The sequence below is a fragment of the Castor canadensis genome, chromosome 9 (assembly GCF_047511655.1).
Source record: "Castor canadensis chromosome 9, mCasCan1.hap1v2, whole genome shotgun sequence".
Taxonomy (NCBI): domain Eukaryota; kingdom Metazoa; phylum Chordata; class Mammalia; order Rodentia; family Castoridae; genus Castor; species Castor canadensis.
Window position 1 is genome coordinate 123,121,029 of NC_133394.1, and position 15,575 is coordinate 123,136,603.

The window sequence follows — 15,575 nt, forward strand, 5'->3', positions numbered from 1 at the left end:
CATATTAAAGTGTATTGAGAATTTTTTTTTTTTTTGATACTTGTGTTTGAACTCAAGAGCTTCATGCTTGCTAGGTAGGTGCTCCACCACACTAGACCTAGAGCCACTACACTAGACCTTTTTTGTGTTGGATATTTTTGAGATAGAGTTTCTCGAACTGCTCCCCTGGTTAGTTTTGAACCAGGATCCTCCTGATCTCTGCCTCCCAAGTAGCTAGGATTATAGGCATGAGCCACCGTCACCCAGCTATATTGAGTTTTTTAGTGAAACTTCCAAGTGACTGTTTATTTGGATTTGCACAAACTGTGCATCCAGCCTCTTCACTAATTTCTCCATTGAAGTACAAGCCATACTTCATATGAAAAAGCAAGGCCAGGATACCCAAAATAAAGTTTTAAAACACATCTAATTCTACAATACAGGTCCATTTGCCATTAGTGGTCTACTCCAGCTGCGTTAAGAAAGGGAAGCTGAAATCTGGGCTCACAATCGAGACAGATAAGAAGTAACTCTGGGGAAACATACGGAAGTTTTGTTTTGGTGGCCCTGGGGTTTGAACTCAGGGCCTCATGCTTGCTAGGCAGGCGCTCTGTCACTTGAGCCACTCCACCAGCCCTTTTTTTGTGATGGATATTTTTGAGATAGGGTCTCTTTTTGCCAGAGGCTGGCTTCAAACTGTGATCCTTCTGATCTCTGCATGGCTATGCTGAAGTTCTTTAGGCAGTTACATAAAAGAAAGAATGGCCACATTCTCGTTGCTCACTGTAAAATACTGTGATCAGCCACCTGAACTGAAGCTGTTTAGACAGAAGTCTGCAGTGTGGCTCTGTGGAGTGTTACTTACTTAGTTAATAGGGCTTCCGTTCTGTATGCTGAGGATATTGTGAGCAGCAGCACATAAGAACTGTTAGTTTTGGTTCCTTATTAAGCTATGAACTCCTTAAATCCAGGAACCGCATCAAGTAGACCTTTAATCATTGCTTATTCTGTGAATGTTAGCAGAACCTGTCCTAATTGAAGTGGACACCTGGAGTGACCTCTTGGCTATGGAATGACTTGATAACCTCGAAAGGTCCTATGTTCCAGAATTACTTTGAAATTGTATTTTTTAGATATTCTGAATATATAGGTTTTAATTAAAAAGGGAGGCAGGCTAGCTGTGCTGTACTCTTACAGGGTGGCAGCTCTTCAGGTTCATAATAGTTCAGAACCTGACCTTTGGCCTTGTAGATATGAAAGTAACCTCCCTGTCCACCCACTACCACATGGGCCCAGAGTTAATTAGGCATCAGATGTTGACTTATGATAATCTTGCTTTTGGGCTGGCAAAGTGGCTCAAGGGTAAGAGCACCTGCCGAGCAAGCTTGAGGCCCTGAATTCAAACTCCAGTACCACCAAAAAAAAAAAAAAATCTTGCTTATGAAGAGACTGATGGCTATTCTAAAAGGAAACTTTATGACAATAGTAGAGGAATTTTATTTCAGAGCCTGGAATACAGTTGTCCTTGGATATCTGCAGGGGATTGGTTCCAGGACCTCTGTATATACCAAAATCTGAGGACGCTCAAGTTCCTTACACAAAATGGTGCAATATTTCCATATCCTATGCTTATCCTTCTGTATACTTTAAATCATTTCTAGATGACTTACAATACCTAACACAGAAGAAATAGCTGTTATACTTTATCATTTAGGGAATAAAAATAAGAAAAAAAGTATATACATGTTCACTACAGACCCAATTTTTTTTTTCAAAAGTTGGGCCAATCTGTATGTAGAACCCATGGACACAGAGGGCTTGTGTTTCAAATGCACGCCTTCCCTTTTTTTTTTTTTTTTTTTTTTTTTTTTTTTGGTGAGACGGGAATTTGAATGCAGGATTTTCCTCTTGCAAAACAGGTGCTCTACTGCTTGAGCCACACCTCCAATCCATTTTGCTGCAGCTATTTTGGAGATGGAGTCTCAGTAACTATTTGCTCAGGCTGGCCTCAAACCCAGATCCTCCCCATCTCAGCCTCTGAAGTAGCTAGGATGACATGCATAAGCCACTGGCACCTGACTAGGCCATTCCTTTCTAGTAGCATGGCTTCTGGGGATATGGATTCATGATGTAGAGTAGAATCAGAGCAAAGAATCTGGGAAACACACCATCCAAGTATGGAAAAGTCTGTTCCTATCTCCTTTTCTCTGAAACCAGAAAACTTTTGACCTAGATTCCATGTCACTATTTATTTGACTGTATTGAAGATAAATATTGCATCAAAGATTGTGTTCTTATTCTTAACTAGCAGGCTCCTCTTTTTTTTTTTTTTTTTTGGTGCTAGAGTTTGAATTTAGGGCCTCACACTGGCTAGGCAGGTGCTCCACCACTTGAACCACTCTGCCAGCAATGTTTTGTGATGAGTGTTTTCGAGATAGGGTCTCCTGAACTATTTGCCTAGTTCAAATCGAGATCCTCCTGATCTCTGCCTTCTGAATAGCTAGAATTACAGGTGTGAGCCACTGGGGTCCAGCTCATAATCCCTTTTTTAACACTTATTTTCCCTCCAGCAGAAGGTACTGAAGTTTGAACACAGGTTCTTGTGCTTACTAGGTGTGCAGTGTACTGCTTGAGCTCCACCTCCAGCCCTGCTAGGAGATTTTAGATACATTAATCCCATTGATTCTTGTGATTACATTCAGTTCTGCTACATTAAGTTACTAAGTGACAGCCTTTCACATTGTTACACAGCTTTCCTGAGAGGCATTGGAGACCCACTTACAGTTCACTTCCACTCTGGGAGACAATTGCTACTTCTCCTTAATACCCACTTTCTTGTGCAGTTCAGGGGATCTGTTGCCTCACTTCTCTCCACTAATTTCTGCTTGTCTACATTCCCTGCCTCTAATCTGGAATGCATCTTCCCCCTTTCCTTTTGTTTCTAAATCCTACTCATTCTTTGGGCCAAGCTGAGGTTCTACATCTGCCTTGAGACTTTTTTTTTTTTTTTTTGGCAGTACTGGGGTTTGAACTCCAGGCCTTCCTCTTGCTAGGCATGTACTCTACAACTTGTGCCACTCCACCAGCCAGAGACTTTGTTGTTGCTGTTTGAAACTCTTTATTTTCCTCTAGGCTTTAATAGTCCTTTTTTTTTTCCATTTGATCATTTAGTCAATTATATTGTCTTGTATAATTTAGCCATTTTACTCCAGTACGGTCATTCCTTTTCATCTTTTTTTTTTTTTTTGTGGTACTGGGGTTTGAACTCAGGACCTGTACCTTGAGCCAATCCACCAGCCCTTTTTTGTGAAGGGTCTCTTTGAGATAGGGTCTTGTGAACTTTTTGCCCAGGCTGGCTTCATACCACAATCCTCCTGATCTCTGCCTTCTGATTAGCTAGGATTACAGGCGTGAGTCACTGGTACCCTGCAGCTCCTTTTCATCTTTTAAATCAGTTTATGAGCCACCTTTTCAGAGTTTCCATCTCTAACTATCCTATCTAAGGAGCCTGTTTCCTCCAAGACAGTTTCTCTCTTCTACCTGTGTATTTTTCCTTTATATGGAACTTGTCACAACTGCGATTATTTCATGTGCTCCCCTACTACAACAATGGTGAGTGTCACATAGCGGGGTCTTTAGTAAATGTGGGTGTTTTTAATTTTGTCTATCTGTATTTGTAGTACTGGGGATTGAACTTGGCCTGAGGCTTGCTAGGCAAATGACCTACCTGGGCTGAACTCCTACATGGCTAGGACCACAGGCGTGAACCAGCCCACGAGGCTTACTTGTTGAGATAGGGTCTCACTAACTACCAAAATGCCCTCAAAATTCTATGTCCTGTCTCTACCTCTCAAGTAGCTGGGATTATAGGTATGTACCCCTATCCCTGGCCCTTTATAAATGTTTTTGATTGAATTATTATCTAAATAATTAATAATAAATATAAATAAACTATAAAAATAAATATCAATAATCAATAAAATAATAAATAATTATCTACAGAAATTGTCAGGACTAATATGTCTTTATGGCAAAATTGTCTGCTGTGACTGTAAATTGGGAATATTACTTTTTTGTGAGGGAGAAGGAAATAGGCCTGGAACTAAAAGAAATTATTCTAAAGCCAGAGGCCAGGCGATCCCTACTATAGAGGTGGGGACAGCTACAGTGAGTGCTGGAAACAAAACCATCTTGGGTAAGTGGCTCAAGGCTCTGCTGTCCTGCCCACAAGCAGGAGCTGTTCAGAAGCTGCTCCAGCCACACGTGCTTCCTTGCAGTCTCTCTTCCAGCCATGCAGTTTCTGGTTGCTAGGCAGGCGATCTTACTGTTTGAACCACTCTCAGCCCTGGCCTCAAACTCTTGATTCTCCTGCTGGGGCTTCCCAAGGGCTGGAATTATAGGCACGAGTGTACACACACTACTATGGGTATTTTGTCTGTTTTTTCATTAATAAGATATTCTATGTGTGTGTGTGACTTGGGTTTGAACTCAGGACTTCACTCTTGCAAAGCAAATACTCTACCACTTGCGTCTTACCTTCAGTCCATTTTGCTCTGGTTATTTTGGAGATGGGATCTTGAGAACTATTTGATCTTGAACTACGATCCTCTGGATCTCAGCCTCCCAAGTAACTAGGATTACAGATGTGAACCACCTAGACATTTTTAGGTATAAATAGTTCCTTGTAATTTCGTATAGGGTCAATCACTTCACCTCATCTTTGAAAACCTATCAAAATCTGTGCAATATCTTGGGTGTCTATAAAAATTACTTTCCTTTAACCATCTCATGGTTTCTCATTAAAGTTGAAATAGCATTTAAGATCTTTGCCCAGTACCTAACAATAATATGCTCAAGTCAGATGAAGCATGTGGGGACACTGAAGTCTGTTTTTTGCTAGTACAACAATACCTGAGGTGGATAATCTATAATGAACAGAAACTTCTTGGCTTGTGATTCTGAAGATTGGCAAATCCAAATGGAAGGGCTGTCCAGGGCCTTTTTGCTGTGTCATTCCCTGGCGGAAAAGCAAGAGAGCAAGAGCTCAAATTTGCATCCTTAAATCCTTTTATAATAGGCATTAATCCACACATAAGGGTGGCACCCTCCTGAAGGACACACCTTCTATTACGCCCAGACCTCCAACACTGCTGCATTGGGAATAAAGTTTGAAACTCACACCTCTTGAGTATACTTTCAAAACACAGCAGGAGTGTAATCTCAGGTCAGTTCTGGACTGTGGATCTAACCTTGATATCTATTATGACATTCTACACCTGTTGGAAAATTTACCTTTGTCCACCAGCCTTTAAGCAAGAATTGCACTGGTTTGTAAATTTACCCTGGAAGTTTTTCTCAGCAATTGAAATTGCCCTGATTTATTATAGACTTAAGTAAGGCTTTGTTTTGCCTTATGGCTTTCTAAATACTAGGTCATTATAATTTTTATGATTCTCCAGTAATATGTTACTATATTTTTTTCCCTCTGTTTCATCAGTTAGGTCATCCAACTGGAATTCTGTATATATATATATATATTTTTTTTTTAATCATTTTTTTCATTATCCTTATGAGTAAATGGAGGAAATCTTTCCAGATATGTCACTTTGACAGCTTTTCTAAGTATGATGAATGTGCAATGTGATTTCTTTAAATTACCTATTAATAGTAATTCTTCCTTCTGTTTCCCTTCTAGTGCAGTCATGTTTGAAATTAAGAAGATCTGTTGCATTGGCGCGGGCTACGTTGGAGGACCCACATGCAGTGTCATTGCTCACATGTGCCCTGAAATCAGAGTAACAGTTGTTGACGTTAATGAATCAAGAATCAATGCATGGAATTCTCCAACCCTTCCCATTTATGAGGTAAATACATTACACGAGTCTTTGTTTTTCTGTTTTGTTTTCTTACTGTCTTTGTTAAATCCCTTATGTATCATTACCACAAAAATCTATGGCTTGTAACCGGTAAGAAACCCAGTGAAGCAAATCTGGATACAAAGTGTTAGGAACATTTGAGCCTAGGGCGGATGTAGCTCAGTGGTAAGAGCACATGAGCAGCAGAACGTGGTAAGCCCTCAGGAGTTCCCTCCCTTCCCCACACTGGGAACAGGAAGTTATGGACAGTCAAGTATGCTCAGAAAAAAAATGATTAGACAGAGTGTATCAGAAGATTAATCTGATTTTATTAATTATAGTGACATTGTGGGAGTTTTTTTCTCTTCTCTGTTTTCTAATTTTGTTTACCAATATGGTTGCCATATATTAGTACCAGAGTTAAAAGTTGGTGTTCCCACCTCCTTAGCACATGAAATGGTGCAGCATTAAAAAAAGTTGGTGTTTTGAAGCAGTGTGCTGGTGGCTCACATCAGGAGGTTCGCGGTTCGAAGCCAGCCTGGGCAAATTGTTCTTTTTTTTTTTTTCTTTTATTATTCATATGTGCATACAAGGCTTGGGTCATTTCTCCCCCCTGCCCCCACCCCCTCCCTTACCACCCACTCCACCCCCTCTCTCTTCTCCCCACCCCCTCAATACCCAGCAGAAACTATTTTGCCCTTATTTCTAATTTTGTTGTAGAGAGAGTATAAGCAATAATAGGGAGGAACAAGGGTTTTTACTGGTTGAGATAAGGATAGCTATACAGAGAGTTGACTCACATTAATTTCCTGTGCGTGTGTTACCTTCTAGGTTAATTCTTTGCAAATTGTTCTTGAAGTTCAGTGGTAGAGGACCTGCCTAGCAAACATGAAACCCTGAGTTCAAACCCCATTGCTGCCAAAAAAAATAAAAGAAAGTTGGTGTTCTGTAAAAATACAATAAATGAAACTTTGGTCGTTTACAATATTAATGTAAGTCCAATATATTTTTGGATTATTGTATATTAGACAAAACTGAGATGAATAAATGGTGTCTTTTGTAGTTAGAGTTTAGTACCATTAATTTGTTGAACTAAAATTTCGAATTTTTTGTCAATTTTGAGAACTTCTAGTTCAGAAAATATGCTCCCATTTTAATGTTAAATCTAGGCCCCTTTATTATTCTACTGTAAAATGAGTTCATGATACTATGCTTTTGAAACCCAACAGAGAAGCATTTGAAAATCTGATAGTAGCATTTTCTGCCCAACAAAAATGGGTTTTTTATTTCCCCAAGAAAAACTTGGTTATTTTTAAGACTGTTTTCAACCATATGCTTTAGTTTTTCAGGCCTTAAAAAGAAGTCTCAACACAGTTTTATTTGTAAGCTAAGTCTGCCTGTAACTTATACACATGTGAGATATAGAAATCCATGAAAAAGAACTCAGTGGCAACCACTCAGCATACCACATTTACTCTTAATACCTGAATCCGATTTAGAATTTAAAACACAGACCTGGTATTCGTGGTTTACCTTTACCCACTTGTTGTGCTTTACCCTTTGTTCTACCACATGACCTGCCCTGGTCCCATTACAGCATTTCTCTCTCTCTTTTTTTTTTTTTTTTTTTTTGTTTATTCATATGTGTATACAATGTTTGGGTCATTTCAGCATTTCTCTTTATTGTAAGTATTGTACTACTACTGTATTTGGTCTGGGAGATTTTTTTCTTTAACATTTTAGAAAGCCAACTTGATAATAAAGAATTTTACTGTTTTCCTGTTTTTGCTTTTCTTTTTCTTCTTTTTTTTTTTTTTTTTGGTGGCACTGAGGTTTGAACTTAGAGTACTTGCTAGGCAGGTACTCTACCGCTTAAGCCACTCCTCCAGACCATTGTTTTTGTTTTATTTAAGACAGAGTCTTGCTGTGTCACCCAGATTGGCCTCAATCTCCCAATCCTCCTGCTTCAACCCTCTTAGTGCTGGGATTGCAGATGTACACCTCCCCGCCTGGCTAAAGTTTTGTAATTCTCATACTCACTAAAGGGCTACAAGTTACCTACACCCCTATAAACCATACTTCTGTCCAGACATTTAGTAATTAATGATGCCAGCAGTGTCTACTCTTCAAACATAAAAGATACCAACCAAAGTGGTTTAAATTAATATTACTGATAATACCTAGTATTGACAAGAATATGGAGTAACTGGAATTTTTTGCCCTGCTGAGAATAAAAATCAGTAAAACCTTGCAAAACTAACCACATTTACCAAAGTCAGAAATACTGTGTATAAAGCATATGACTCAGCAATTCCACTCCTTCGAGTATGTGCGACAGAAGTGGACATGTGTGCATAGAGACACAGCAAACAACCTGAATGATGATCAGCCATGCTGTGGACACATAAATTACGGTGTAACCTGCAGTAAAATACCTGTGAAGCAACTCCTGTACTTAAGAATATGGTTAGGGACTGGGTGTGGCGAGATTTGTCTATAATTCCAGCTGTTTGGGATTTGAAGGTAGAAGGATCAAGGTTCACGGCTACTTAACAGAAAAGCTGGAGATCGAACCCGAAAAAACAAAGTGAAAAAGCAAAAGGACTTGAAGTATAGCTCAAGTGATAGAGCACTTGCCTAACCAGCACAATGCTAAGTTCAGTCCCCAGTACTCCCCACAAAAAAGGGAAAAGAAACATGGTTCAAATTAAAACCTGGGATGGTAGAACCTGCCTGTAATCCCAGCACTTGGGAGGCAGAGGCAGGAAAATCAAGAGTTCAAGGCAGACTGAGCTATATAGTGAGATGCTGTCTGCAATAAAGAAAAAAAACACATGCACACAAAATTACTTTTAAATTCTCACAAAAGTGAAGTTGATAGTATTCTTTCACTCATTCCATGAAACACTGAGGCAGTCGTGTGATAGTGCTGCTAATATTTAACAATTAGAACACTCTGTAGGCTGTGATACAGCTCAGTGGTAGGTAGTATGTTTGTACCCGAGGCCCTGAGTTTCAACCCCAGCACTGCAAACAAAACAAAACACACCTGTGGGGAGCAGATTAAAGCCTATGAGAACTGGACACAAGCAAGGAGATGCAGTTAATTTCTTTTACCTATAGGCTGAGATAGGCACCCCCCTTCCCCCACCAACGAAACAGGGAAAGGCAGAACAGCTGGTCTCTTAAGTTCCTAAATAGCATTTGGAGAAGCAGGAAGGTAGGTTTCTCCTATTACAATATTATGCTCCGCCCCCCCCCATTGCTCCACCCTGTTTGCTGCTATAAAAGACCCCTGAAGGAGGAAGAGGTGCTTTTGCTTTTCGTGGCTTTTCCTTTTGGGCTTTTTCGCTTGGCTTTTAGCTTTTTGCCTTTCAAGATTGGGAAGAAGCTTTTACTTTAGGCTTTTTGGTATGGGAACCTTTTGGAAGGGAAAGGAATGTTGAGGGGAAAATGCTAAAGAGGGGTTGATAGAAAGTCTGCACCGAGAACTTTAACATAGGCTTCAGAAATCAAAGCTGGGAAAGAACCTCATACATCCGCCTTAGGAAAGCTAAAGCTAAAGAAACTCCAAAGAGAACACGGGACAGTGCACGGTGCAAGTGTAAGGACCAAGGCTTTAAAAGTTATGCAGATGCAGGTTGTAGGCGGGGCTCTTTGCGAGTTTGAGCACTAAGACTTTTGAGAGAGCTAAAGAGAGATGAGCAGTGCAAGCCTTGGGGCAAAAGACTTGAAGAGCAATTAAGCTAAGAATAATCTAAGAGCAAACATGGGACAGTGCGAGCCTAAGGAAAGAGGTTTTTTAATCAAGGTTTTAAAGAACTGCAAGGAGTAAGGCCTTAAAGAATCAAGATAGAGAAGCAATGAGGGTTGTGAGTCTCCAGCCGAGCGTACAACACACCTGACCCCAAATTTCTATCTATCTTGTGTCTTTTCTAAAATCTCCAGTCACCCCCAGTTAAGCCCAGTTAGGTCCAGTAATAACCGAGGAGAGAGAGAGAAAAATTCACTCTAGCAAGGAGGGAGCGCCCCCTTCATAAACCCCCTAAACCCACTTTCTTTTTGGATTACCGTATTGACTGAACAGTCATTGCCCTTTTTTGCTAACTTTTTTCATTAAAAAAACAATTTAGTACCTGGGCATGGTGGTCCTTACTATAATCCCAGCACTCGGAAGGCTGAGGCAAGAGGATGAAGAGTTCGAGGCCAGCCTGGGCTACATAGTGAGTTCCAGTAAGACGACCTAGGAAATCTGAGACAAACCATATTCATGGTTGTAGTGGTTTGTATATGTTACAGATTCTATTGACATTGCTATTAGACTAATGAAAATTTGAATTTGTAATTACAGCTCCCCCAATTGCTTATGTTGAAAGGAACTCAGAACCCAGAAATGTGTTGCCTCTGGAGTAGTTCTAGACTTGCCCCTGAAGCTACACTATGTAGATAGTGTCTAGACACCCATAATATAGTGGATGTCCTTTGAAACATCTCCCCTAAGAAAAGTAAGCTTCAGTGGTTTAGGTCTGTTTTGTTTTCCCCGTTTATTAGGGGAGATTGCAAATGCAGTAAAAAGAGAGTCAAGAGTAAATGAATCCTCATGTACCCATCACTGTGTTTCAGCAATTATCAACATGGTTACCTATCTTCCTCCCATCTACCACCACACTGAGAATTTTTATTTGTTTGCTTTATGGTACTGGGACTTAAACTAAGGGCCTACACCTTGAGCCACTCTACCAGGCCCTTTTCGTGATGGGTTTTTTCAAGATATGCCAGCCCAGGCAAATAGTTGGTGAGGACCCCCCCTCACCACCACAATCTCAAATAACCAGAGCAAAACAGACTGGAGGTGTGACTCAAGTGGTAGAACGCCTGCTTTGCAAGCAGGAACTCATGAGTTCAAACCCCAGTCCCAACAAGCATAACAAAAATATTACCATATCACTACTAAAAAGCTTAACAAAAACTTTACTATGAAGAGTTCTTGGGGCTGGGGTGTAGTTTAGTGAAAGAGTAAGTGCTTAGCATGCTTGAGGCCTTGGGGTCAATCCCCAGCACCAAAAATTTTAAAAAACAAATAAAAATTTTATACATATTTTTCTCCTATAGTTAATTTGAACCAGAATCCAAATATGATCCATAGTTTGAAGTAGATTGATATAATTTAAGAATCTTTTATTTATTTCTTTATTTTTGGGACAAGATCTCACCATGTAGTTCAGGCTGGCCTTGAACCCAAGATCCTCCTCTTGAATGTGGGAATTATAGGTGTATAGCTACGTCTTCAGTGTTTTTTAAGTTCAAAATACTTTAATTCCCCCTCCCTTCTTTCTCTTTAGTTTATTGCTTAAAAAAGCTGATTTATCCTGTAGAAACTTTCAGTCTAGATTTTGCCGATTGAATCCTGAGTCCTCTGGGGTTTTATCAACTTCCTTTTGTAGAATTTTTATTTTATGTAAATTGGAACTTAGACCTAAGGACAGGTCTGGTCAGATTTAGGCTTAATTTTTTTTTTTTGACAAAAATACTTGTTAAAATGAAATTGTGTACTTAGCATGCTAACATAAATATATTTTTTGGCAAATTGTATGGGAAAAAGTAGTAAGGATTTTCAATAAATGTTTCTTACAATAGGATTTACTGTGACTATACAGAGTAAATTATTGACTTTCACAACCAGTTGTATGGCCTGAATGAGAGGGAGGAAAAAGTCTGCAATCATAATGACAGTGCAAAATTGTGTTTGTTTACAATCAGAGAGGGCCTTGAATTTTATGAGAATCTGTTTTATACTCTTGAGTTAATGGGGCCAGATATGGAGGTTCATGCCTAAAATCCCACCTCTCAGGAGGCTGAGGCAGATGGACCATGAGTTCAAGGCCAGGCTGGGCTACATGGCAAGACCATATCTCAAAAAACCAAAAGAAGGAAAAAGTTGATGGTTAACTCATATCAGATATCCAAGTACACAGTGACAAAGCACTTCAAAACTGCTGCTCTGATTATACAAGTTCAACTTTGCTTTACTGAGTGATGACATGTATTTTGTTTATAGTATTTCAGGTATGCACCTTGTCCTTTTTTTTTTTTGGTGGTACTGGGGCTTGAACTCAGGACCTATATCTTGAGCCACTCCACCAGGCCTTTTTTGTGATGATGTTTTTCAAGATAGGGTCTCATGAGCTATTTGTCCAGGCTGGCTTTAAACCGAAATCCTCCTGATCTCTGCCTCCTGAGTAGCTAGGATTGTAGATGTGAGTCACCGGTACTCAGCATCCTTCTTTCTTTCTTTCTTTCTTTTTTTTTTTTTTTTTTTTTTTTTTTGAGACAGGATCTCACTACGTAGATCCTCCAGTTTATATCCTCCTGCCTCAGACTCCCAAGTGCTATGATTTTAGGTGTGTACCACCACACTCACACAATTCTTGCTTTTTACTACATAATTGTATTAGATCATCTCATATGACTTGGTAAACTGTATGTACAACACCTTTCCTTTTTTCTTTCCAGCCAGGACTAAAAGAAGTGGTAGAATCCTGTCGAGGAAAAAACCTATTTTTTTCTACCAATATTGATGATGCCATCAAAGAAGCTGATCTTGTATTTATTTCTGTAAGTAGTTTCCTTAGCTGTGTGAATTTTAGTGTACTCTTGTCTGTATAAAAGTTTCATTGTTTAAGTTGCAATTAAGCAAGAGCATTGCTTAATGAAGAGAAGTCTAGGTCAATTGTGATTGTCATCTCATCCAACAATGCACCAAATCCTGTAGTTATCTGCTCATTCATGTAATTTCAATTCACTGAACAAGTAAACTCAAAGTTCTAATCTGAGAAGGAAATCAAGGGGAGAGAATATGGTTGATGGACTTCATGTACTTATCTGACGTAGAACAAATGAACCTCTTGCAGTTGCTTTAAGTCGGGCAGGGAGGGGGTTGAGGAGGAGACAGGATGGGGGTCATCCAACCAATGTACAATATAAGCCTAATCGGAATTGTCACTAATAACTGGACTGGGTGTTGTTCCCTGGGTTCGTGTCCTGGGCGCAGTCAAGTTTGAAGACTCCGAACAAGCAGTTAGGAGTTAAAGCAAGTTCATGCCACAGACCAGGAGTTAAGAATAAAGAAAGCACCCTGATGGGTGGGACCTAGTGAAAGAACTAAGCCAAAGGATGACTGAAGTCTAGGAGATAATACAGGCCATTGAATGGCTTAGCTCCAACTATTTTACCTTAAAACTGTATGTGTGATTGGTTGGCCCTGAGTCAGCCTCTCACTGAACTCAGCCACCTCTCTGTCCCTCTCCTTACTGAGCTGAGCATTACAAGAAGGTCTGGTCAGCTTACCCTGGCCTTGGAGCCCACATCCTGCATTTTCTTACTTTGGCTAGAGGCTTGTTATTTTTGTGAGAAACCTACTGTCTCTCACGCCCCCTTTGTATGTCTGTTTCTCAGGTGTCTCTCTCATCCAAAATGGAGTCACCTCTGTCATTGCTCAAATTATATCACTAGAATCCCTCCCCCGTATAATGACTATATCCTAATAAAAAATTTTATAAAAAATAGTAAAGTTCTAATCTGAGTTGGAGAACTCAGAAGTACTGGTACCATGTGAGCACATGATAGGCATGGATTTATCATCATTTCTTGTTTCTACTGGTTGGCAGAGGTGAGGTAAAGAGAATCAGTTTGCAGACATACAGGCATCTCCTATCTAAATACATTACATTCCAGTAGTCATTTTAAATTCATTGGCATTTGTTGGTTAGGTTATCAGACTAGCCCACAGATCCCTTCATCTCATGGCCTGTTATACCTTAAATTAATTTAAAAAATAAAATTTCCTACACACAAAAAAATAGAACCAACCCTTGGTACTCTAATTTTTCAGTATTTGAAGCAAAGCAAACTTATTTGTTCCCTCTACACAAATATATCTGTATGTGTGTAACAGTCCCGGCAACTGAGCTATGTGTTTTATAACTTAAAACCTTTATGGCCTTAGAAGTAAAGGGGATGTGAGTGCAGTGAGTTTTGACAGGGTCCCACGGGCAGGGAGAGGTAGATGCTGCTGCTGAATTGTGTATGACTCTGCTGATCATAAATCATTGAATAAGGGCTATTCTGAAATACGAACTCAACTGCACGAATTTGAGAATGTGTCTTTGTTAGGGGTTCAGTCTTCCTTTTTTGGTCTTCTTAATCACTTCACAAAAACTGAGGTAGCTACTATTACTCACCTCCCCATTATTTAAGTATGCAGAGAGTTAGAGGCATAAAATAGGAGGAACTATTTTGGAGTAACTAGATACTTGGAGAAAAATCAAAGACACTACCTTAGTCCAGAACCTGGGGATTTTATTTTATTTTTTTGGCACTGGGGTTTGCTTGCTTGCTAGGCAGGTGGTCTACCACTTGGGACTCCACCAGTCCTATTTTGTGTTGTTTTTTTTTTTTTTTTTTTTTTTCAAGATAGGGTCTCAAGTACTATTTGCCTGGGCTGGCTTAGAACCGAGATCCTCCTGATCTCTGCCTCCTGAGTAGTCAGGATTACAGGCATGAGCCTCTGGCACCCGACTGAACCTGGGAATTTTCTGTTTTAAAAAAGACATTTAAAACTAATCTGTCCTCAGGTGCTAGAATCCTACCTTAGGGTGCTCTGGCACAAATACTGATTTTACACTTGCCTCTTTACTGATTCAGCCAATGCAGCCTAAGCTTCCCTGACTCTAAGCTATCACTTTGAGTGCCTATTAGGTAAACTTTTTACTGGGTAACTCTCAGTCTACACTCCAGGAACTTTATTCTCTGGGTCAGTTTGTTTGTTTCCTTGTTGTATAATTTTTAATGTAATGTCAAATTAACGCCTCAAACTGAGGACAGTAAAATAATGATCCTCATTTATCCATCTGTTTTCAGTTGATCTTGTTTCATTTAAATCTTCTCTCCGGTGTTTGTGGTTGTTTATTTATTTGTTGTTTTTGTAGCTCAGCTGGTCTGGAACTGTTACTCCTCTTGCCTTAGCCTCCCAAATGCTGGGATCTAGGTATGCACTGCTCCACCTGGAGGGAATCAGGTTTCATCTGTTTTCTCAGAGCTCCTTTACTAGGGGAAGCTGTCTGATCATCTCCCAACTCCAGCCAGCTTCACCTTGCCCCATTAGCTGTCTCTGCCCTTCTTTGGTCCCTCGTACCCTGCCTTCCATGTCTAAGAGATGTCCTAAGTTACTCCATGCATGTAAGCAACTTTTTCCTCCTTTTCAAACCTCAGTTCAATCTTCAAATTTTGATTTCTTTTGCTTGGACCTTTATTTAATCTCTCATTAGGTCATAAACTGGTCATGAGATGAGAATTGATGCTACTGAACTCCTAGTTCAAAAATTATTATGTGTGAGGTGTAGTGGCACATGCCTGTAATCCTAGCACTCAGGAGGCTAAGGCAGGGGGATTGTGACTTCCAGGCAGGGCATCCTGGGTTGCATAGCAATACCCTGACCAAAAACACCACAAGAAAAAGATTATACCTGTCCTTATTATATTTTAGACATTTCAAAGCACTTTAATTTTTGTCAGAGCACTGTAACACTCAGGAGTTAGTGTGTAGAGAGCACATTATCCTCAGTTTCCACTGAGCTGCCACCTTCTCCAAGGCCATATGACACCGCTAATCGGAAACAAAATGCCTGGGCTCTGGGCTCATGATTTATTTTTCTATTTTTCAAAAGAATCTGTGCACATACT

At 39.9% G+C, this 15,575-nt stretch overlaps 1 protein-coding gene across 1 annotated transcript in view; it reads left to right on the forward strand.

Annotated features, from left to right (window-relative positions):
* The window catches only part of Ugdh (UDP-glucose 6-dehydrogenase), a 30,673-nt gene that overhangs the window by 1,588 nt on the left and 13,510 nt on the right, over window positions 1–15,575 (forward strand). The window contains exons 2-3 of the mRNA XM_020160973.2: window positions 5,675–5,843; window positions 12,348–12,449. Coding sequence (XP_020016562.1) covers window positions 5,682–5,843; window positions 12,348–12,449 — 264 coding nt within the window. The 5' untranslated portion in view covers window positions 5,675–5,681. The remainder of the gene's footprint in view (window positions 1–5,674; window positions 5,844–12,347; window positions 12,450–15,575) is intronic.